This window comes from Musca domestica, unplaced genomic scaffold (assembly GCF_030504385.1).
Source record: "Musca domestica strain aabys unplaced genomic scaffold, Musca_domestica.polishedcontigs.V.1.1 9, whole genome shotgun sequence".
Classification (NCBI taxonomy): Eukaryota; Metazoa; Arthropoda; class Insecta; order Diptera; family Muscidae; genus Musca; species Musca domestica.
Window position 1 is genome coordinate 19756557 of NW_026712435.1, and position 26917 is coordinate 19783473.

A 26917-nucleotide genomic window follows, 5' to 3' on the forward strand; every position below is an offset into this window, starting at 1 on the left:
TATGGTAAGCCAATATAAACCAATATAACGGCTATATTCAGTATTTTTAGGGTTTTAACAGAATTTTTAACGGATTCTGTTTTTTGAAATTTTTCAAATTCGTTCCAAATGGTGGAGGGTATTCAAAGTTCGATTTACTGTTTTCTAACTTGTTTTTTATTTGTTATATGAAGCTCTACTAAATATGCAGAGAGGTGTAGTGTATCATAAAGTCGGCCCCGCCCGACTTTTGGACATTTTTTACTGGTATTTATTGCTTTTAAAAAATATGGAAATATTATAAGAATATTATTGTTGCGATTATTAATGTACAAATATTTTTCTGATTTATATAACTTTGATTAGTAATTTATTTTCATTGAAATTGCGAAACATTCATGTTCAAATAAATATAAAAATTAAAAAATTTCCTCGAGCGTAATGCGGTTAAATAATAAAGGATTAACAGGTAAGAGACCCCTTATATACATTAATCTTTATAATGCCAAAAAATGCTGCTATATATTTATTTATACGTATTTATGTATTTACACTTAAGAGATTAATTAAAAATGCAGTATTTGGGGATAAGTTAATATTGACAATTGACAAGTTTTCGAAACTTTGCCAAACATTCACGCAAGGTGTTTTTCTTTGTTTCCGGCAATGCGGCTATGGCCACGACAAAAAACACCACTGACAGCCCACCCAAAGTGTAGAAGTATGGCGGCAAATCGTAAACATTGTAACTCCAAGGCTCAGAATGTACGGCTATGACTAAGATGTGAATAGACATCTCCGCAATGAAGGTAATGGCCACATAATAGGGTTTTACGGCCAATGGAAATGCCTCCGTTAGATAAACCGAAGATGATGCTGTCGAAATGCCGGCAAATAATTGATACGCCATCATTAGGAACATCACAACTGTCATTGTGCCGCTGTCTCTTACACTAAATTCGTCATTAAGGACACCAGCAAGGCTGAAGCATAGGCAGGAACAACAAAAGAATCCAAAAATCATTGGAGTTTTACGACCCTTTGAGTCGATTGTAAAGGTAACGATCATGGTTCCGATCCATGCCAAGAAACCATATACATTATAGGCCCATGTGGCGTCGTATTTAAAGGCAATCGATACGGCATAGGAAAATGCAAAGTAGGTATAGAAGCAAGAACTAGCAGCCGAAAATACACGATAAAATGATAACTTCAGAAGTGCAGGAAATCCGATAATGGCGCTTTGCAACAGTGTCTTTTCCCTACTTTCGGCCAAATAATGTTTGTGTTCCATTAGCTGTTCATAGGTCTCGTGGGTGACTGTAAATGGTCGCTGTAGCCGTCTTAATATGTCGATTGCCATCTCTTCCTGACCACGTGCTAAATAGAAAATCGGCGATTCCAATTGAAGGAAAAAGGCCATGAAAAAACTTAAGAATCCCCAGAAAATCGAAAGAATACCCATCATTTGGGCGCCATCGAATGAGGCATCCTGTGGCCAAATATACGAATAGATGATCTGCAGAAATACACCCAACTGAAGGCACATCGAACCGACGGCGGCGGCATTCATGCCACGCAAACTTTTCACACATTGTTCGCCCACCAGAACAAATGTCAGGGGAAATACCAGACCCAAGGCACAGCCATTGATGTAACGTGCTGCCAACAGGGCATTCAATGAGCGTGGATCTGCCACCAACAGTATGCCCGAGACGGTTACCAACAATGAAGCGAAACACTGGAAAAATCAAAATTTGTTTGAATAAATGCGACAAAAATGTATTGGAACTGCGAAACTTACCGTTATTAGTTTCTTTGGTATTCGGTTACAAATAATGGCGCCCAAAATAACACCAACTATTGCTCCAATGAACCAACTCATTGGCAAGTGTTTGTTGGTAAAGTAAGCTCTTGGGCCTGGATCACCCAAGAACATACCACCAGAGGTGAATATTAAAGCCGCTAGAACAAAAGACAAAAAAATTATTATTAAGGTGTAACGCGGATAAATATTAGTGTGTAAACCTACTATAAGAATATCGAACAAAAAACACATTGCCGATATTATTAACAAATGATGTGAGTTTCACTTTTGGGAGTGTTTGGGTCAGTCTATTCCTAAGGAGTAAATGCTTAGCTTAACTTCTACAACACAAGCATTGGTCATTGAACCTTGAAAATACATTTCTTATATACAGGGTGAGATGAAAAAACTGCAAACAACTACAGACTGCTGTCATTTCTTAGCCACTCGTCCGACAACTATTAAAATTATTCCAGTGACAGCTCATTATATTGCTTACAAGCGAACAAAAGCATTTTGGTGAGAATTTTCCAGAAAAAAAGTTATTCGTGATGGAATTCAAGGGTGATAGTGTGATTTCTTTATATTTGGCTGGAAACCCACAAGTGGCTATCGGTAGAGCACTCCAGCATTTAAATGTGAATAGATCTTTAGTGTCTCGTACCGTGATGCTGGTAGCTTAGCCCGACGTCAAGGAAGTGGACGGAAGAAAACAGCAACATCAGAAGAAATGGTTTGAAAAGTAAAGAAGCGACTTGATTGAAACCCACCTCGCAGTGGCCGAAGAATGGCTCGTGAGCTGAACATATCGCAATATTCCATTCGACAAATATTGAAAAATGAGTTCGGGGTAAAGCCATTGAAATTCCAATAAGTACAAGAACTTACACTGCAACAGAAAGAAAATAGACTCAAAAGGGTTAAAGAGTTGCTTCGCTTGGCCGAAAGTGGTGAACTCCGAATTCGGTTTTCTCCGATGAGAAAATATTTGTCGTCCAGCAGTTTGTAAACAAGCAAAATGATCGTGTTTACGTGCCACTGAGCTCAGCTGAAAATGTGCACCTCCGGTTGGCCACCAGAATACAAACGCCGCCCATGGTGATGGTGTGGGCCGTCATAACAGCCGATGGTCGCACTTCGCTAGTATTAATCGACCGTGGAATCAAAATGAATAACGAAAACTATCGCGTAAATATTCTGGCGGGTGTATTAAAGCCTTGGGCACACAGACATTTTGGCCGCAAACCTTAGACATTCCAACAGGACTCAACACCAGCACACTCAGCACGCGCCACCCAAGAATGTTTACAAAGTGAGGATCCTCGCTTTATTTCCAGCGCACAACGGCCACCAAAATCTCCGCATACCAATCCGTTGGACTATTGTGTCTGGAGTATTTTGGAAAGCAAGGTTGGCACTAAAAAATACCAAAGTGTCGATCATCTCAAGCAAGCGCTTCGCCGGGAATGGGCCAAAATACCGCAGAGCAACATTCGGGCAGCGTGTGACAGTTTCATTGGCCGTTTGAAGGCCATAATTGGTGCCAAAGGTGACCAATTCGAACAAATCTAAACTTATTCTAAAATTTGATGCTATTTCCGACATTTTTTGTTTTAATTCAATAAAATTAAAAAAAAAAATTAAAAATTATGGTGTTTGACTTTGTTGTAGTTTTTTATCTCACCCTGTATATGGGAGCTATAGCTATATCTGAAACGATTTTCAGCAAATTCGATGTACTTGCCTCTAAACTAAATTTGGTCGGATGTGACAAAATTTAGGTCATTTGGACTGATATTGGCCATTTGGTGCACAATTAACCCGAAATCGGTTGAAGATATATATAGGAGCTATTTCTAAATTTGAATCGATTCTCAAAAATTTTATTAGGGTTCGTCCTTGGGCCAAACAAATATTGTTTGGAAAATTTCATCTTAATTGGATAATAAATGCGACCTGAATTTTTTTACAAAAGTACATGGACAGACGGACGGAGGGGGGACTGACATGCATAAATCAGAAAGTGACTCTATGAAGAATCAAAATGAACTTTGGGTCTATCTAGCTTCTTTATCCATGTTACAAAGAAATGCACAAACACATAATACCCTTACCGCTATGTGGTGTACCGTTATATCAAGACTACTTCCCAAACTTAATTTTTATACCCTCCACCAAAGTATGAAGGGCAAATTATGTTTGTCATTCCGTTTGTAACACCTCGAAATATACATTTTAGACCTCACAAAGTATATATATGTTCTTGATCAGCATAAAATTCTATGTCGATTGAGTAATGTCCGTCCGACTGTATGTCTGTGAAAATCACTTTAGCCTCCGAACGAATTAAAGTAGGTTGATAAAATTTTACTTAAATGTATATTATCTCTGCTGCTTTTTGGTATTGAAAATGGGCCATGTAGGTCCACATTTTGGTATAGCCCCCATAAACGCCACCTCCCGATATTCGGTATTTTGATGATTTTAGAGACATTGTTCACCGGAATTGTTTCAAATTTGGCATTTCGTAATATATACTACAGCCTATGACAGAAAATTGTCTGTGCAGGTCTACGTTTTGGTATATATATATATAGACCCCAATATAATGGCTACATTCGGTACTTTTAAGATTTTTACAGAATTTTTAACGGATTTTATTTTTTCTTAATAATTCCTAATAACTTTATTTTGGGCTTATGGTCAAAGGTCAAGGAAAAACATAAGTGTTTTGTTTTTATAATTTTGATTTCCGATATTTCGACTGTCTTCGACAGTCATCTTCAGGGAAATTTTTTTTATTAAGAAAAGCAACAGTCTTGTTTCACTGAGTTTATTTTTATTTTTTTGAAAATTGCCAAATTCGTTCCGAATGGTGAAGGGTATTCAAAGTTCGGCCTGACCGAACTGACAGCTTTACCAAATATCAAGATTTTAATTGTATCCGTTCACGATATACCAAAAAGTATGAAATTAAGTGTTTTTCAGTATTTTTAGTACAACTCTAGTTCGAATTTCCAAAAAACCCAGCCTTATTTCTTATCGACTTATGGTGGTCGGAAAATAACTACTTTTTTATACAAAATGTCCCCGTTATGACAATGAGTTGGTAATAAAATTAAATTTTTCGAAAAATATAAAAAGATTCCAGCGCCAAAATAACAAATGCAAAAAAAAAAATTAAGGTTTAAATAATTAAAAATCAAAGAATATTTTGCAAACTTTATGATAAATACAGAATGCCTTTGAACTTTTCATCTGAAAGCCTGTTAATACCAAAACAGCGATAAAGTTATATATCTGAACCTATTTTCACCAAATTTTAAGTTCTTGTTTCCAGGGAATTCAGTTGGAATTTCCAAGATTCAGTCAATTAGGGTTGATTTTAGCCATTTGGTGTAGAATAAAGTCTTAAAGCCTGTAAATACCAAAACAGCGGTAAAGTTATACGGGGCCTTAAGTGAACCATTCTTAAAACTGTTTTCAAATTAACGCTCAAACTCAACCTCTCAATTCCCATTAAAAATAAGCGGAAAACATGATGTTTAGGGCTTTTAAGAGAAACAAATAATTTCATATCATGGGCCGGATTAATTTGACTCAAATTTCCGCTAATTGTTTATATGTCTCTATTTAAATGTTAAAATTATTAATATTTATGATTTGCTCATTTTTTGATTAGAAAGAGTTTACAATTGATTGTTTGCTACAAAATGGGAAAGCAATAGCAGATTTAATCTAATCTGAGTTGGTATATATATTGCGTTCTTTGTTTGTTTTTCTGTATTCGATCCTTACAAAATGTATAAGTTAGATCCTTACGTGATAAGGTATCAAAAAAAATTTGGATCAACGTGATCCTTACGCGACACTTTGTCAAAAAGGGCTCGCGATTTAATGTTATCCTGTAAGTTGCAATTATCGAAATTGCACATACCGCTGTCTTTTATTACGCGTCACTTTATCAAAAAGGATCGCGGACTACTTTTGATCCTGTAAGTTGCAATTATCGAAATTGAACTTACTGCCGCTTTTATTATTAAAACCACGATTTTTCTATTTATTAAAATCAACTTTATTGGTTGGCTGCTGATCAAAGAGTGTCTTAAAAACTACATTACAATATTCGAGTAAGAATTAAATTTTAAAATTTAAATTTAAAATCATGCCACTCTGTTGTTTAAAATTTAGTTGCTGTTATCAAAAACAATTCTTATTAATTTCGTCTACACGCGTAAAGCATTGCATGGGTTGACGAAGTCAACTACCGGAAATGCATTTTTTGGGTTCATTAAAATTAATCGGAATTTGATGTTGGGAAAATATTTGGAGCAGACAAACGTCTGCAATGCAGATTCATGAGAATTGATTGCTTTGGAATAATTATTAATAAAAGAAACTATACTTTATTGGATTAACAACTTATTGTGTGTTAACTTATATATGTTCGATTCAGCCAAATGGATTGTTTTAACAAAAACAATCCCATGAAAGATATCAGTTGATTATAAAGTTTTGATAATTTATGTTTATAATATATTTAAGAAACAAATAAAAAAGTATCGGTCGGTTTTGCCGGCAGATGTCTACCCTCAGCCAATGTTTGATTATTTTAAAATATTTTGTCTTCTGTTATGAATTTTCAAACTCTTGACCCTCAATGGAGTGGGTTTTGAAAGAATGGGTCAATATTGTCCATTTCGTATCTGACCTAAATAAATATGGCATATATATAATAAAATCGAACATTTATACCCAATTTATGGGAAATCATGATTTCCATATTAATCTCAGGATTCTGGATGAGAGACATTTATTTAGATATAGCAAGTTGTAAAGAATCGCTGAGTTGTTTCACAATTTATGACAGACAAAAAATATTGAACATTTTGTCCCTTTGCGTGTGAGGAACCAAAAGGGGTTCGCAGATATATAGCATCTTCACAACAGATCTTGTGTTAGCAGGAATGTTTGTATGTGTGAAATTTGAAGAGGGTTGGATTCATATTTGTTTTTTTCAGCGTTATGGTTTTCAAAATTTTGAACCCTATGTGGGGCAGGAAGCAAAAGAAATGGTCCGATCTATACCTTCTTTATAACAGATCTTGTGTTGATGGAAATATTGAGATGTACCATATTTGGAATGGAATTGGATGTTGGTTTCGCTTTTTATGAACTTCGTGGATATTCAAAATTTTGTCAAGGAAATGGACGGAAGAAAACAGCAACAACAGCAGAAATGGTTCCAAAAGTAAAGAAGGTTCGAAAAGAACAAAAAAGGCTTGTGAGCTGAACATATCGCAATATTCCATTCGGCAAATATTTAAAAATGAGCTCGGGGTAAAGCCATTGAAATTCCAAAAAGTGCAAGAACTTACACCGCAAGAGAAAGAAAATAGACTCAAAAGAGCTAAAGAGTTGCTTCCCTTGGCCGAAAGTGGTGAACTGCCGAATTTGGTTTTCTCCGATGAGAAAACATTCGTTGTCCAGAAGTTTGTAAACAAACAAAATGATCGTGTTTACTTGCCAAAGAGGTCAGCTGAACTCAAGCACCGGCCATAGTGATGGTATGGGCCGCCATAACAACCGATGGTCGCTCTCCGCTCGTATTAATCGACCGTGGCATCAGAATAAATGCCGAATATTATCACGAAAATATTCTGAAGGGTGTATTAAAGCCTTGGGCCCGCAAACATTTTGGCCGCAGACCTTGGACATTCCATCAGGACTCAGCACCATCGCCCTCAGCACGCGTTACCCAAGAATGGTTACGAAATGAGGTCCCTCGCCACCAAAATCTCCGGATACCAATCCGTTGGACTATTGTGTCTGAAGTATTTTGGAAAGCAAGGTTGGCACTAATAAATACCACAGTGTCGATCACCTCAAGCAAGCGCTTCGCCTGGAATGGACTAAAATACTGCAGAGCAACATTCGGGCAGCGTGTGATGGTTTCATTGGCCGTTTGAAGACTGTAATTCGTGCCAAAGGTGACCAATTCGAACAAATCTAAACTTATTCTAAAATTTGATGCTATTTCCGACATTTTTTGTTTTCATTCAATAAAATTAAAAAAAAAAAAAATGTAAAAATTATGGCGTTTGACTTTGTTGCAGTTTTTATACCCTCCACCTTGGAAATGACGGTATATTAACTTTGTCATTCCGTTTGTAATATTGCTAAATATTCGTCGTAGACACCATAATGTATATATATTCATAATCAGCATAAAATTCTAAGACTATATAACGATGTCCGTCTGTCTGTCTGTTGAAATCACGATACAGCCCACATTATTTGACGTAGAGCGTCAAAATTTAGCAGAATAATTTGTACTGTGTCTAGGATGGTTGGTATTGAAAATATAACGGTACATCCCGATATTCGGTATTTTGATGATTTTTGCCACACTTTTTCAAGGATTTGTCTGAAAATTGGTATTTGTAGGTCATAATGGGTACTAGTTCGTGCGGCAAAACATTGAACATTTTGATGATTTTTGCCACATTATTTCATGGATTTGTCTGAAAATTGGTATTTGTAGGTCATAATGGGTTCTAGCTCCGGTGGCGAAACTTTGCATGTATAGGTTCACGTTTTGGTATAGCTCCCATATAACGGTACCTCCCGATTTTCAGTATTTTGACGATTTTTACCACATGTTTTCACGGATTTGTCTGAAAATTGGTATTTGTAGGTCATAATGGGTCCTAGTTCGTGCGCCGAAACATTTTATGTATAGATCCACGCCACGGAGGCTATACCTCCATATAACGGTATATTCCGATATTCGGTATTTTGATGGGTTTTTGTCACATTTTATCACGGATTTGTCTAAAAATTGGAATTTGTTGGTCATAATGAATTCTAGTGTTTCCATTACACTAAGGTGGAGGGTATTAAAAGTTTTTATCTCACCCTGTATATACTTGATAGGCGTACAATTTAAGTCTGTCTGTCTGTTGTTATTTTGACGCAGAGCTTCAAAATTCGGCAAAACAATTTGTAATGTGTCTAGGATTGTTGGTATTGAAAATGATATACATCGGTCCATATACCGATTGTCCCACATTTTTCCACGGATTTGTCTTAAAATTGGTATTGGTCATAATGGGTTGTAGCTACGGTGGCGAAACATTGAATATTTAGGTCCACGTTTTTGTATAGCCCCCATATAACGGAAATTCCTGATATTCGGTATTTTGATGATTTTTGCCACTTTTTTCCTCGGATTGGTCTAAAAATTCGTATTTGTAGGTCATAATAGGTTCTAGCTTCGGTGGCAGAACATTGAACATTTAGGTCCACGTTTTCCTATAGCACAGGCATAATGATACCCCCCGATATTCTGTATTTTGATAAGCCGGGTCATATTTAGCCACAAAATTGTTTGGTATTTAAGAAGATTTGGTACATGACAATCCTTGTCTATAGAGGCTCCTATTTTGGTATGGCGCCTATATAAGGGCCTTAGCCACTTTTTTGTTTTTTTTTTTTTTGAAAGTTTAACAGCATTATCCAAACGGTCCTACTGGTATTTGGAGTTTAAAGTGCAACACATTTGAATTCAGATACTTTTATATAAAAATGTTTTTTTTTTGTTTTACCCAATGGTGGAGAGTATTAAAAGTTCGGCCAGGTCGAACTTAATGTTTTTTATACCCTACCCCACATAGTGGTAAGGGTATTATGCCTTTGTGCATTTGCTTGTAACATGGAGAAGGAAACGAGATAGACCCATAGTTCCTTTTGGTGATCAGCATGTCCATGTATTTTTGTAAACAAAATGAAGGTCGCATTTATTTTTCGATTGAGTTGAAATTTTCTAAATAACATTTGTTTGACTCAAGGACGAACCCTATTGAAATTGGTGAAAATCGGTCCAAATTTAGATATAGCTCCCATATATATCTTCATCCGATTTAAGGTTTCTTGTGCACCAAATAGTTAATATCAGTCCAAATGGTGTGAATTTTTCTACATCCGACCGAATTCAGCCTACAAGCATGTGCTTCAAATTTGGTGAAAATCGGTTCAGATATAGCCATAGCTCCCATATATATGTTTCATCCGATTTTGGTGTTTAAGTCCCTTACATTCGTTATATGCACTCCACAAGACTGATATTTAGCACCAGATATCAGTTACAGTCTAGAAATTCATAGATCGAATTTTATCAAGTTCGGTTCAGATTTGGATATAGCTCCCATATATATCTTCATCAGATTTAAGGTTTCTTGTGCACCAAATGGCTAATTTCAGCCCAAAGTGAGTGAAATGTTGCACTGCCAAGCGAATTCATTCAAGAAGTTAATGCTTAAAATTTAGTGAAAATAGCTTCAGATATAGCTATAGCTCCCATATATATTGTTACGAATATAACTTTAGATTTAAGTTAATTTAGATGAATTCCGTTAATTTAAGAATTTGAATTGTAACGTAAATTTCTACTACGCAGTTTATTTGAATAACTTCACAACAACATCTACTGTATAGATTTTTCTACATCCTTCCATTTCCTCTTTCATTGTCTATTTTGTTGCTGACGTACAATTCTTGTTAAACGTCATCATTGATGATCGCTTAATTCCTCTTTCTTTGTTACCCCCTCGCCTGTATATGTGTTGTTGTTATTGTTCAATGTAAGTTTGTATGTGTTGTTGTTATTGTTCACTCAATGTAAGTTTGTATGTGTTTGTTGCATTGGTAGATTGTTCGTAATCTAGGCGTTACCAGATCGTCTAGAAACTTCTGTAGCGACAGGCGAGGCTCATATAAATAGGGGAAATGGAAAGGCAGTTAGTTAGTTGTGAATCAGATCGCGAATTGAAACCGTCGAGTAAAGTAAAGTGCAAAGTAAAGTTGTGTGAATAAAATCATTGTAATAATCGTAATCCGAAAGAACCCGCGTTTTATTTGGTACGAGCTGTATTGGGAAATAAAACAACGTCTACACGGGATTAAGTAAAATCCAAGAACGTAACAATATGTTTCATCCGATTTTGGTGTTTAAGTCCCTTACATTCGTAATATATACCCCATAAAAATGATATTTGGTACCAGATATTAAATTCAGCCTAGCAATACATGATTCAAATTTTATCAAGCTCGCATCAGATTTGGATATAACTTCCGATTTTAGGTTTCTTGTGCACCAAATAGCTAATTTCACCCCAAAATGAGTGAAAAGTTGCACTTCCGAGTGAATTCAGTTCAATTAAACTTGGTGAAAATCGGTTCAGATATAGCTCTATCTCCATGTATATGTTTTTCCCGATTTGGTGTTTAAATCTCCAACTTTCGGAATATGCCCTCAACCATAATCATTTTTTGTACCAGATATCTCATAGAGAAATGCCCAACATAAACCTTTCTTTTACGAGAGCTCTAATATGCTTAGTGGTGTAGGGTATCAAATAGTCGGCCCTGCTGGACTTTTGAGCTTTCCTTACTGGTTTTTACTTGTTAAATGTTATTTCTGATATAGCATTATTTTAATAAAATTCGTTTAAGTCTGACCAGCTTTAATTTTTGAGTGTAATTCAAATGGAGGTCTTTCGGGTTTTTTGCCACCCACACTTGCACAATTTATAATCTGCAAATATAAGTTGTTGACCATGACTGATTTAGCCCATAATTTATACATTGCAATAAAAGCAAAATAAGATGGAACCGTATGCAAAGGCTGTTTATACATCGGTAAACCGAATGACACTTTGAAATACTTAATAATCCTTTTTTTTTGCAAATTAACCCAAATTAGTTGCGTTATATTAAAGTTCCGATTAAAATAAGGGGTTTCGAGCCCATGTATCTTTAGACGATATTCGGAGTCGAACAATCCGTGTTCATCTGTCGCTTCGCCTGTATGATTTTTTTCACATTTTACCCATCACAGATCGATTAATCTGAGATCGAATTCGAAGATGGCCAATATCGGACCACTCCTTCTGGTAAATATATGCAAAAAAAACTCTTATATATTTCATACTCTCATGAAGTCAAGGTAAAAATCACCACAAACCACAAACATCCGAAATTAATGTATATAGTCCGAAATAGTCCAAAACTTTCATAGACTGAGAGTTTTACAGCTGTCGACGAAATGGGACCGACATATTTTTTTAACGCTGCTACTATCTTGTTAACTAAAGAGTCTCGTCAATCTCAAATTTTCGATTTTTCCTCAGCCAGCATTTGTATGCTGTTGTTTTTACACGCACCTGCTCCAGACGAGTTCGATTGCGGTTTATTCTTGTGATTTCTTCTGCACCATCCTTCCGGTTCTTCAGCCCGTGTCAGTGCAGGAAATGTTGGTACAGCAGACTGTGGTGGGTAGTTGGGAATTTCGTCTTTTTTCGATGAAGTAGTCCACATCATATGTTTTTTTTTTTTTTGTTTCGCTTCTCTTATTTTTATTGCATAGTATTTCTCGTTACGAAGAGTATCGACTCGCTACACCGTGTCGCAACAACGCTTGAATTATAACTGATTAAATTCGAGGTATTGTTGTTGCGTTGACAAGCAATTATTTCATTGTTCGAATGTGTCAGTCATTTCGGTTTGTTATCGTCCAATAAATAAATGTAGATATGTACATGGATTCTTATCACATGGTAAAATTATTAATGCATCCATCATAAACAAAAACACACACATACTCGTCCATACATATTCATACGGATATCTTAAAATAGCCGAGTGAGTTACAAATTTGTTGGGGTCAGTCTCCGCGAAATTTAGATGCTCTGCATCTCCACGTAATCGTTGAGAGCAAACTAAGGCCATTTTATATTTTACCAAAAAATATTTTTCAAATAATGAGGGTACGCCTCCAGTACAAATTGGCCCAATACAGGTACTTCCTTAACCCCATAACATCGCCGCTTATTTTTTTGCGTTTTTTGAAGGGTGTTAAATTAATTTGTTTACCGCCGTAACAAAAGTCTATATTTATATATTCTAGCTCCCTATAAACAAAATATCTCTCCCTAACCCATGCATGACGAAATAATCTCACTAACCTATGCATGACGAAATAATCGGTGGCGTGCTTGATCTTTTTTTGGCTGACCATGCTCCGATTCAGGGTCTGCTAAACGATTCGCGTAAGTGACGAAGTTTTTCGCATATTCACACACATACACACGCGGTTCGAATGCACACGATAAGCATAACAAACATAACAAAGAGGGGAAATGTTTTGATTTTTGTATTAAATCGATTTGAGTGATTTGAAAATAGATCAGTATGTGGCTTTGTCTCTCTTGTTGAGCTGGAGATGTGGTGTTCGTAGGAATGACAATTTTCAAAAAAAAAAAAAAAAATACAGTAAAGAAAGTCTTAAAGTCGGACGGGGCCTGTTACAAAGAAATGCACAAAGACATAATACCCTGACTACCTTGTGGTATAGGGTATAAAAAGGGAAGTTGTGCTGAATTATGCTAGGTTTGTGCTCAATTGTGCCATTATTTTTTGAAATTCGAAAAAATTTCTGAGATATTCGAAAAAAGATTTTTTTCGAAGAAATCTGAGAGAATTGCAATTTTCGAATTTCGAAAAAATTACAGTTATGCTGAATTGCACTCGGTTTGTGCCGTTTAAATTTTTTCGATATCTTTTACCAATTTCAAAAAAAAGGACAATTTCGAAAGTATGCCAGAATTGTAATTTTCGAATTTCGAAAAATTAAGAGTTGTGATGGGTTGTGCTTGATTTGTGATAACTTGTGCCCCTTATTTTTTCTCCATTGCTTTAACCGTTTTCAAAATATGAAAATTTCGAAAAAAAACTGAATTTTTCAGAAAAATTGCTATAATTTTTGTAAATCAATCAACAGACGGCGGACATGACTAAATCGACAAGGCATTTTATGCCGATCAAGAATATGTATGTAATCTTCACATCAGTTCTTGTGTTACTAAAAATATTGCGAAATTTGAAGACAATCGTTTTCTTATTTCACATTCTATAAGAGTTATAATTTTCGCAAATATTGTATATATAAATACGAATAGGGTCTAAAGGGGATATTTAAACGAGTTACAAATTTAATATACCCTCCATGGTATGGTGGGGGTATAAGAATTTAATTCCACAATAATTTTGAAGTGCTCATTATGTGTTCAACGTTTGCTAAAGTTAGAGATCTTCGAATATGAAAAACCCCTAGGTGAAGAGTACAAGTCAATTTGTTGATCCACCCAAAAAAAAAGAAAAACTTGGACAATAAATTTTCTGTTTAAGTATTTCCCATGTAAATATATTTGCCACATTTTGTTGGTTTAAGAAAATAAAGCCATTTCACACTTCATCGTCTGCCCGCCCGCCCGCCTGCCTTCCCTATGCTTGTGGCAATCCACATATCTTGTTGAAATATCCAAATACTGCATTGCAGTATTTAAGTCGCATACAAACAAAGACATATCGTCCTAAGCGATGTCAAAGTTTGAAACGCCTACAAACATTAATTCCACAAAATAGCTAGAAGTAGTTGTATCCAAAAACGCCTTTGAATGTTAAGCACCCACCAATGAAACACAAAAGGAAATTTGTTGTTCACTTGCAAAAATTTGCAGTGTAAACAAAAGAAGTGCAAATGTTGTGGCTGTGTTTCAATACATACATACGATGTACATAGGTACATATGAAATGTACAAGTATCCATTAAATATTGTGGGTATTATGTCTTAATGTAAACTCAGGAAAATAACTTCAATTTATGGGGTATACATAAATTGAAGTTATTTTCCTGAAATAGCATGGAGGGTATATTCATTATATCCCAACACAAGATGGAAACTATATTGACTATGTCATTCCGATTGCAACACCTCGAAATATTCGTTGGAGACGCAACATGTTATTTATTCATCAATTCTAAACCAGATTAACAATGTCCACCAGTCTTTGAATATAAATAAATGCATTTTGGCATAAATGTTTAAACTATTTCCAAGATGTTTAGTATTTAAAATAGGCTATATCGGTATTTTCAATCAGCTATAATTTAATAATTATACCCTACACCACATAGAGGTAAGGGTATTATGTCTTTGTACATTTGTTTGTAACATGGAGAAAGAAACGAGATAGACCCATAGTTCCTTTTGGTGATCAGCATTGAATCACATTTTGAGACGATTTATGCATGTCCGTCCGTCTGTCCATGTATTTTTGTAAAAAAATGCAGGTCGGATTTATTATTCGATTGAGTTGAAATTTTCTAAATAACATTTGTTTGGCTCAAGGACGAACCCTATTGAAATTGGTGAAAAGCGGTCCAAATTTATATATAGGTCCCATATATACAGGGTGAGATGAAAAAACCGATTCATCCGATTTTAGGTTTCTTGTGCACCAAATGGCTTATATCAGTCCAAATGGTGCGAATTTGGACACATTCGACTGAATTCAGTCTAGAAGTAAGTACACAAAATTTGGTGAAAATCGGTTCAGATATAGCCATAGCTTCCATGTATATATTTCATCCGATTTGGTTTTTAAGTCCCTCATATGCGTAATATGCATTCGACAACAATGATATATTGTACCAGATATCTTATAGAGCTCGGAAATAACTCTGTCAATTTCTATCAAGATTGCATCAGATATGGATATAGCTGTCATATATATCTTCAACCGATTTCGGGTTAATTGTGCGCCAAATGGCCAATATCAATCCTAATGACCTGAATTTTAGTACATCCGACCGAACTTTTAAAACCCTCCACCATTTTGAAAGATCTTCAAAATTTTCAAAAAATCCGTCGAAAAAGTACCACTTAAATGAAAAATGGGGGCTATACGAAGACGTGGACATGCATAAGTAATTTCATAGGCTGTAGTAGCGAGTCCGAACTTTAAATACAAAATTTGAAACAATTCCGTTGAATAATGTCGCTAATAACATCAAAATATCGATTAAGAGGAGGTACCGTTATATGTGGGCTATACGAAGACGTGGACCTGCATTGACAAATTTCCCTCATAGGTTGTAGTACTCATTACGAGCTTCAAACTTTAAACACGAAATTTGAAACAATACCGATCAATTCTAGTCCAGGGGTAAAGTAAAAAGACCGAATATCGGGAGTACCGTTACATGGGGGACATACGATATCGTGGACCCATAAAGACAATTCTCTTCCTGGGGATAAAGTACTTACAAAGGACTCCTTGCGTAGAATTTCGGATAATACCATTAAAAAATGTGTCTTAAATCATAAAAATACCGAATATGGACAAAATTATAAGAAAATCGAACTTTTATGTCCAATTTTATTCGAAATCATAAATTTCCACAAAATCAGGTTTCTGGTTGAGAGAAATATTTCAATATAGAAGGTTGTAAAGAATCGCTGACTTGTTTCCCAAGTTATGACAGATAAAAGCATTGCAAATTTTTTGTGGAGTACCAGAAGGGATTCGCAGATATATAACATCTTTACAACAGATCTTGTGTTAGCAAAAATGTTTGTATGTATGAAATTTGAAGAGATTTGGATGCTTATTTCGCTTTCGTTGGGCGTTTTCTTCTTTAAAACATTAATCCTTTGTGGGGGAAGTACCAGAAGAAATGGTCCGATCTCTACCATTTTGTCTTGATGGAAATATTAATAAGTGCCACGTTTGAAAAGAATCGGATGCTCATTTCGCCCTTTATGAGCGTCTTGGTTATTCAAAATGTTGACCCGTTGTGGGGGAGGTACCGGAGGAGTCCAGCGATATATTCCATATTCACCCCAGACCTTGAGTTAATAAAAATATTGTAATGTGTGTAATTTGAAGACAATCCGACTCTTACATCACGTTTTATAAGGGGTACCAGAAGGAGTGAACTGATATCCATCTTCACATCAGATCTTGTGTTAGTAGAAACAAGTAAAAAAGCAGTAAGATCAGCCGGGCCGAACTTTGAATACCCTCCACCATTTGGAACGAAATAGGAAAATTTCAAAAAAATAAAATCTATTAAAAATTCTTTCAAAATCTATAAAATCTATATATATAAAAGAAAGTTGTGTTAGTTACTACGCTTATAACTCAAGAACCGCTGATCTGATATTAACGATTCATACAAATTATGAATTGTCTCTTTTCCGATAAGGATAATATTCAAAAAAATCGCGTAAAAATGTGATATATTAACATTTTCATTTTGACTTTTGAAATGTACAATCGTAATGTTTTAGTTTGAATGTTTTTTTTTTTAAGTGTTTGTTTTCTCTTTCGAGACGAGCTTAATGATCTGAAATTTGCAGTGAAAAGGAAAGCCAGATAGACACTATCACACACTCACCACTATGCGACGCGTTTCGCCGTTGGTTAAGCGGCTCATCAGGCATATTTGATGTGGATGATGGCTTACAAGGGCCGTTCTCTGGAAAGTAGTATATATTTCGAACCTATTGCAAATTAGCATATGCGAATTATACACTAGAAACTCTCCAGGTTCGACTCAAGTTCTATTGGCAGATCTTTTTCACAGCAACGTTTTGTTTTGTTTTTTGTTTTTTTTTTTTATTTTGACTTACTTTTTTCGAATGTACATTAGTATTGTTTTTTATATTTTATTTTTCAATTCGAATATTAATATCAATTTATTAAATTGACACGATTTCTTGAGAACTGAAATTGAAGCCGGGTTACATTGAAGTGTAGTACCGAATTATGTGGTGGCAAAACGGAATAGATGTTATCGAAATAATTTAACGCGGTCATACCGAAGTTAAGTCAAAATCGCTAAAAAAACAAAAAAAAGAGATCTCATTGCAAAAATGCTCAAATTGGGAAAAAGTCGAAAAAAATGCAATGGAAATAAAATAATTGTACGTGGACCTACTTCTTTCATATGACAATAATCCGTCCAATGATGCAAATCATTGGGACTGCAATCAGTGAAATACCGAATATAAAGGGTGCAAAATAGTAGAGCGAATTGGACATTTAGGAAAAAAGAATGAAATTCTTCCTAAACTTTCAAAATACCTTCAATCGCTTTTGCAGGTCATGATATATGACCCCCGGATAGGGGGCAACCCTATTTCATGTGCAGTTTATATTTTAACCATATTTCACTCATACTCATTTTAGCAAAAGTTGGTAATTTGAGATGAAACCATCCTCGCGAAAAAAGGATCACGTTTTGGTATAACCATCATCAGCATCATCAGCTTTTAGGCCTTTATTTGGCATTTTTGTTTCTAAGGGTGTAAAGAATCTTTTCTCATAATATTTTCAATATTCGGAGTAGAGTCCATCTTTGTCTTGACTACTATCATCAATTGATTTGGCTAAAAAATTGTATTTAGGCTACTCTAGGGTAGAGAATTGTCTTACTTGATAATTGTCCACATATGCATTTATTTGAGTATAGTTCCCACATTACTGTACCCACAAATCCACTTTCCTAACCAATGTTTGGTCAGAAAAGAAAATTTGGTATATTATTGAACTTGAAACTCCCAAGAGAATATTGGTTGAGAACGTAGATGTGGGATGTACGTATACATGTCATAAACTCCGAAATATCAAATTGTGACAGAAACATGAAAAAATCACGAATATTAATTTTTTTTTATCGTTATTGAATTATACTATGATGAAATGTATGGACTTTATGGGTTCTCCAACGCACAATTTAAATGGCAAAAATAAATTAATTCCTATCTTACGGTAATGGGTGTAAAAGAGTAATTATCATCCCCGCCCCCTTAATTATGAGGTGGACAAAACTAAATACCACGAAGCACGGCATTTGTAACATTGAAAATACAAATTCCAAATTACAGCTAATTTGAATGGAAAATGTTGTTAAGCTCTTTACAATACCAAAATTGAGCTGAGTTTTCACATGGGGCTATTATAGAAGTTCGATGTCATATAGGTTTTTAACACTCAATTATAGTCTAAGGCTGAAAAATAAGATTAGTCTATTCAAAATATTTAAAACCTACGGTAGGTTTTTGCCATGAGTGTTTATTTCTGTTTAGAAATTACTATGGAGTTATTTTACTTATAATAAAAACTGTGCCGCTTACATAATTCAGATCTGTGTTCTATAATGCTTTAAAAAATATGCATTAAAGAGTAAAAGTAGGGGCCGGCAACGCGGAACGGGCCAGCTAGTATCTAATATAGGAAGGTGCCAATATATGGGGGGACATACTATATTGTGGACCTATAAAAACAAATCCATGTCTGGGTGTAAAGTACTTACAAGGAACTCCTTGTGTGAATTTTCAGATAATTCCATTGGAAAAAGTGGCTAAAATCATCAAAATACCGTATATATGGGGGATATACGATATTGTGGACCTATATAGACAATTCCGTTTCAGGGTGTAAAGTGCTCACAAAGAACTCCGTGTGTGGATTTTCAAACAATACGATTGGAAAATGTGGCTAAAATCATCAAAATACCGATTATCGCGGGGTACCGTTATATGGGAGCTATACGTTATCGTTAACCTATATAAAGAATTCTCTGTATGGTGGTAAAGGGCTCACAAAGAACCCCTTGTGTACAAAGAACCCCTTGTGACCATTCCGTTGAAAAATGTGGCTAAAAACATCAAAATACCGAATATCGGGAGTACCGTTATATAGATAATTCTCTCTCAGGGGGTAAAGTACTCACAAGGAACTCCTTGTGCGGATTTTCAGACAATTCCGTTGAAAAATGTGGGTAAAATCATCAAAATACCGAATATCGGGGGGTACAGTTATATGGGGGATGTACGATATCGTGGACCTATATAAACAATTCTTTTGAGGGGGTAAAATGCTCACAAGGAACTCCTTTTGTGGAGTTTCTGACAATTCCATTGAAAAATGTGGCTAAAATCATCAAAATACCGAATACCGGGGGACCGTTATATGGGGGCTATACGATATTGTGGACCTATATAGACAATTCTCTCTCAGGGGGTAAAGTACTCGCAAGGAACTACTTGTGTGGATTTTAAGACAATTCCATTGAAAATGTGGCTAACATCATCAAAATACCGAATATCGGGTGGTACCGTTATATGGGGGATATACGATATCGTGGACCTATATAAACAATTCTTTTGAGGGGGTAAAATGCTCACAAGGAACTCCTTTTGTGGAGTTTCTGACAATTCCATTGAATAATGTGGCTAAAATCATCAAAATACCGAATACCGGGGGACCGTTATATGGGGGCTATACGATATTGTGGACCTATATAGACAATTCTCTGCCGAGGTATACAGTACCCACAAGGAACTCCTTGTGTGGATTTTCAGACAATTCCATTGAAAAATGTGGCTAACATCATCAAAATACCGAACATCGGGGGTACCGTTATATGGGGGCTATATGATATCGTGGACCGATATAGCCCATCGAACTTGACCTGCCTGCAGACAAAAGAAAGATCTGTACAAAATGTTAGCTTCCTATCTTAATTCGTTTACACTGTAGCGTGATTACAACAGACGGACGGACAGGGCTAAATCGTCTTAGAATTTTACGCTGATCAAGAATATATATACTTTGTTGGGTCTAAAATTATTATTTCGATGAGTTATTAACGGAATGACGAACTTAATATATCCTCCATACTATGTACGGTGATGGTATAAAAAGGGGGTGTGTAAAATTTGAGGAGAACCAAGGGCTTATTTCGCTTTTTTGAGCGTTTTTGTTATTCAAAATGTTGACCCTTTGTGAGGGTCGTATAGACACCAGAAGGATTGCGCCGATATCGCGATATTTGCAACAGATGTTATGTTAGTAATAGCATTGAGATGTGCAAAACTTGAAGATAATCGGACTCTTATATCACATTTTATAGGAGTTAAAATTTGTCAAAGCTTTGACCCTTTGTGGGGGAGGTACCTGAAAGAGTATGCGGATATATCCCATCTATCTAGATCTTGTGTTGGTGGAAATATTAAGATGTGCCACGTTTGAAAAAAATCGAATGCTGATTTTGCCTTTTATGAGCTTCATGGTTATTCATAAATTTGACCCTTTGTGGGGGAGGTACCATAACGAATGGTCCGTTTCTATTCGTCCTTGATACCAGCTCTTGTGTTTGTAAAATAATTGAAATGTGTGAAATTTGAAAATCATGGGACACTTATTTTACATTTTATAAGAGAAACGATTATTCAAAATTTTGACCTTTGTGGGGGATGTACCTGAAGCAGTGAACCTATACCTATATATACACACTACATTTGGTATTACAATCGGACTTTCATTTTACATTTTACCAGATTTATAAATATTCAAAATTGTGACCCTTCTGATGGGAAGGACTTGATAGAGTCTACCGATAATATCCAATGTCGCACCTTATCTAGCACAGATAAAACTATTAGGTTTAGCAATGTTTGCATAAAATTGTCTGATTTCTTACTGCTCTATAAGGAAATTTATTTTCTGTGAAAATGTTGACCTTTTGTGAAGGCGGTGCCGGGAGTAGTGGATCGATGTTCCTCATATCCGAACTCAAACTAAGTTTGACAGTATTATTCCGATATACCATGTTTGGACTAAATCGGATGCTGCCTTTGAGAGAGAGACGCCAGCCAGACCAACGGAAGCACGTTACATAAACAGGCCCTAAATTGTAATACCAATGGTACAATATTTGGTATCTTTTTGTACTTTTCGTACACTATAAGTACGCCTCCAATCAGTCAATACTAATGGTACCATAGTTGTTACAATTATGTAACTCTAACCTAGAGTTGTGTCAATCTAGTTCGATCGAACGCACTAGTTCCGTGGACTCCGGTCGTTTGTTTGAAAACTCTTCGTATGAGTAATATGAAATATATAAAATTTATTAAAACACTCATACGTTCTGGACCAGGTGTACTAAACTATGAACTAGATTAACACAACTCTGCCTTATCCTTCTCTCATCACTTCCCTTAACTTTCCTGGTTAACTTTGTTACGCCTCCCAACCACCCACAAAAGATGCGACATTCTGCGTTGAGGTGATAGTATTCGGTTAGTGGATCATAATCCCAAAAGGTTTTCGGGTTTTCAGGCCAAACTTTTTTTAGGTACCACTATATAACCATACAGAAAGGACCTTAAATATTTTACTCTATGCTTCACAAAATTTAATATAGGCCTTTAAATTTAATATAGACTTATGGGTTGAATGCAGAATCATGTGTGCAAAATATGGGTCACTGTTTGGTATGGCCCCCATATAAGGATATACGCCGATTTCAAGAATTTTTTACATTTTAGCGAAATTTTTATATCCTCAGCCATATGGCTACTGACGGTATATATCATTTGATACGGCCAAAACGTGCCTCATCGAAATAACGATTTTCGACTTTGGTCCAAATCGGTTTTAGGACATTTGGAGTTGATCTTTTCGTCTGTTTGTTTGCCCGGCTGGAGCGTACGATAACTCTCGAAGAGGGTATTCGATTTGATCACAACTTGGTACATCGCAATTTTATTGTCAAACTTAGATAAGTAATATCGGTCCACTCCTTTTGGAACCTTCCCACAAAAAGTCATTTTTTTACAGAGAATAATTTACGTATAGAACAAGAAAGGATCATCCGATTTTGTTCAAACTTTACAAATCCCAATATTTGACCCACAAAGGGTCAAAATTTTGAATAATTGTTACTCTTATAAAATGCAATATAAAAATCGGATGCTTCTCAAAATTCACATATCGAAATATTTTTAGTAATACAAGAACTATGAAGATGGGATATATCGGTCCACTCCTTCTAGTCCTCCCGAACAAAGGGATACAATTTTGAACTAACATAAAGCTCATACAACGCGAAATGTGCATCCGATATTCGGGTACCTTCCCCACAGTGGGTCAACATTTTGAAAAATTATATTAAGTGATATAAATGATATAAAAATACATTCCAGGATTTCTATCAACATAAGATCTGGAGTGAAGATTGTAGATATAGACCTACTCCTTCTGAACAAATCTTAAATATTTATATCTCTCTAAACTTGGGAAACTAGTCAGCGAATATATTCCAACTTGGTATATTGAAATACTTCTCTCAACTACAGATCTGAAGTGAATATGGAGCTTCCCAGCTCACTCCTTTTCGTACCTTCCCCGCAAAAGTTAAACGTTATTTTTCTATTTAATTGGTAATAGATGTCTGATTATACCGTCAGCCATATGGCTCATTTGATATGGCTAAAACGTGCCTCAGGACATTTGAAGTCGATGTAGCGATATCCGTCCGTACGTCTGTTTGTCTGCCTGTTGCGCACACACATCATAATATTTTCATTAAACCGAGGTCTGGTGCGAAGATGGAATATATCAATCTACTTCTTCTGGCATCTCGCCCACAAAGGGTAAAAATTTTGAATATCCCTGAAGCTCATAAATCGCGAAATTAACATCCGATTCCATTCAGACTTGCCACATCTCAATATTTCTATCAGGAAAAAATCTGATATAAATGAGGTAGAGATCGGACCATTCCTTGTGGTACCTCCCCCAAAAAGGGTCATAGTTTTGAATAACCAAAACGATCATAAAATCCGAAATAAGTATCCGGTTCTCTTCATATTACACACATCCCATTATTTCTACAAACACAAGATCTGCTGTGAAGATGGGATATATCGACCAAATCCTTCTCGTACCACACCCACAAAGGATCACAATTTTCAATACTTTCATCTGTCATAATTTGCGAAACAAGTCAGTGACTCCCGAGATGACTACGGACTTTATGATTTCGCAGAACATTGGATATAAATGTTCGATTTTCTTGTAATTTTGCCTATACCCATATTATTATATGTATTAGAAGAAGTATGAACATGGTCAACTATATGTGGTAGTTCAAACATATTTTATATAAAGCGAAGGAAGTAAACATTATAGTCCAAACCTGGCACGTCGCAAAATTTATATCATATTTATTTAGGTCCGATACGAAATTGACAATATTAGACCATTCCTTCGGAACCTACTCCATAGAGGGTCAAAAATATTTCGAATAATCATAACAGACGTCAACATGTATATTTCAATAATCGAACATTGGCTGAGGGTATACTTCTGTCGACAAAACCGACTGATACTTTCCAACTTGTTTTCTTTAACTTTAGCACATTTATCCGTATATCTGGTCCCCTATATCTGGTACCTCAGGTATATTTCAACATTTTCAAAATTGTATCACATATCTCGTATAAAGTGAAGTTAATATAGTCCAAATCGGGCACTTTGTATATATAGAGAAATTTTTGAATAATCACAAGCTACGTCAAAATATATTTTAATAAACTGACATCGGCTGGGGATATAAATCTGTCGGCAAAACCGACGGACACTTTTTAACTTGTTTATACCAATTTCGGCTAATTTTGGTAATTTTAATTCTTATGAATATAGGTCCACGTGCCGGAATATAGGCTCTCATATAAAGGTATCCTCTGATTTCAGCTATTTTTGGGCTCTTGGTCACATTTTTCAATTGATTTGGTCCTTATTTGGCAGAAAACCTTTTCGCAGAAAGTTTTCAATGTAGGCTAATGTTTCGGAGTAGCGCCCATATAAAGGCACCTCCTGATTTTACCTATTTTGAGGGTCTTGACCACATTTCCTAATCGATTTGGTATTTAAACTACTCGAAACGAATTTTGCATTTAAGCTACGTAGAAATTAAAATTTAAATTTTGTCGAGATCGGTTCGGATTTGAATATAGCTCCCATATATCCGATATCAGGTTTATTGTGCACCAAATTGCTAATATCAGAACAAATGGTCTGAACTTTAGCAATTACGACTGAATTTATCCTAGAAATCAGTACTTTAAATTTGGTGTAAATCGGTTCAGATAAATCTATAGCTCCCATACATATGTTTTATCCGATTTGTAGGTCGGAAATACATTTGCCAAATTTTATCGAGAATGGCTAAGATTTGGGTATAGCTCCCATATATATCCTTAATCCGATTTCAGGTTTATTGTACAATTAATGCGTAATATCAGCCCAAATGAAGTGAATTTCGCGACGTACATTTTCATTTTGTGGAACTCAGCTTCGATATATGCTTTATTTAATATAATCCTTCTCGAAGTGATATCATTCACTCTATAGCAATGCTATTTGGTATAAAAGATTAAAATATATCCGTCAAAATTTAGTGAAAATCGATTCAGAATTGGATATGCCTCCCATATATTAGTTCTCTTTAATAGGTGGTATGATCTACTTCAAATTCTTTTGTTACGGAAGATCTACTAAATATGTACGGTGGTGTAGGGCATCATATAGTCGGTCCTTCCCGACTTTTGACTTTTCCTTACTGGTTTTATTTGTGGTTTTGAATCTCTTCGGTTATATCTTGCCCACGTGTTTTCCTTGTATCCTATGGTGGGTGGAGGACGGCGTAGCAAAGTTAAGCAGGTTTACATATTTACCTAAGAAATGCCAGCCAAAATTAATTTATGTGAAACATTTCAGAGGTGACGAAAAAAACTGTTCGCCATTGTAAATAAGGTGTCATATCTGGGAAAACTTATCGCCGCCATATCCATGTAATCTTTAATCAGCAATTAATTAATTGTAACATACAAAGCAAACTTTCTCCACAAAGGAACCTTTAAATTTTTGATCGGTTTACTTAAGAATTCAATTAGGAGCAAACATTTGCATAACTCAATTCCATTTGACCTTTGACACGTGGAATTTGACTTGCTGACGTTATTTCCCCGAGCCTGTGTCCCTGTAATTAGACGTTCACCGAGTATTCGCTTGTTGATTTATTCATATTTTAATTATATTTATCTCATGTCCGACTATCGTTGGCCTAAAAATGACAGAGTGTCCTGTCAATATTTAATATCAGTGTCTAATTTGTAGACATTGTGAAAAGCCCATTCATCAGCAAACATGTCAAACGAAGAAGAGAAGAAGAGAACGAATGACTGGCCAGCACAGTGTATTGGCCACGTTAGTCGTGCCAAGGAGTACTTGAGTCTTCTTAAGAATGACACTACAACTTATGTATTTTTACGTGATGTGTTTCCGTTTCCGTGACCAACTTGAAAATTGGTTTATTTTTGTTTCTCATGTCACTACTCATTCCACCACCATCACCACCCACTCCAGCCCTTTTGAAAGTCATTTAACCAAATTTGATTTGCTGGTTAACATTTTGGCTTTAAGTCAAATGAATGAATAAGAAATTATGTCGTTGCTAAACCATTTGTCCCGAATAGATGGCCAGCGATCACGTAGCGTATTCAAAAAAACAGTAGAAGTCGGGGTACATGCATTCCCACACACACATCAAATTTATGGGATAGTTTAGGTAAATTTGGTATTGTTTATTTATTACCGAATAAAATAAAGTTTTTCCATATGTAGGTGAAGACGCTAAATTTGCAGGGGTTTCCAGTCAGCTGAAAGTAAAGCGAGTTGTAAACTAATATATGGGAGCATCAGGGCATCAAATACTGCTTGAAAATACCTCAGCAAAATTTATCGAGATCGGGATAGAATTTTATATAGCTTCGATATACAAGTTAATCGGATTTAACGGTTACTGCCCACCATATATTTAATATCAGCCCAAACCGAATTTTACCATTCATAGCAATTCGGTCCGAAATATCTACAGCTCCAAATTTTTTTTTTATATAATCCTGATCCTGAATGTTGTTTGGTTCGTAGTTTGTATAATCCACTTCACATAAATTCCAAATATATATTTTTGTTTGTAACGAATACGCATAGTGGTGTGGGGTATGGGGCTCCGCCCGACTTTTGAAATTTCCTTACTGGTCAGGCCATAACTCCTTAAATATTGAGTTTTCGGCGTTTTTGCTATTATTTCTGATCAGTCTTTCAGACATGAATTATTGAATATTTTAAAATTGCCATAACTTCTTAAATATTGAGTTTTCGGCGTTTTTAGCTATTATTTCTGATCACCTTTTCAGGCATGAATTATTGAATATTTTAAAATGACCATAACTCCTTATACATTGAGTTTTCGGCGGCTTTAGCTATTATTTGTGATCAGTTTTTCAGGCATGAATTATTGAATATTTTAAAATGGTCATAACTACTGAAATATTGAGTTTTCGGCGTTTTTAGCTATTATTAGTGGCC

At 35.5% G+C, this 26917-nt stretch overlaps 1 protein-coding gene across 1 annotated transcript; it reads right to left on the bottom strand.

The window, feature by feature from the left end:
- Positions 1-317: 317 nt before the first annotated feature.
- LOC131806878 (uncharacterized) lies at positions 318-12284 on the bottom strand. The gene is made up of 3 exons (XM_059131710.1): positions 12010-12284; positions 1784-1944; positions 318-1720 (listed from the first exon to the last, which is right to left on the bottom strand). The coding sequence occupies exons 1-3, from the start codon at positions 12164-12166 to the stop codon at positions 572-574; spliced, it is 1467 nt and encodes a 488-aa protein (XP_058987693.1). The 5' UTR covers positions 12167-12284; the 3' UTR covers positions 318-571.
- Between the last annotated feature and the right edge of the window lie 14633 nt (positions 12285-26917).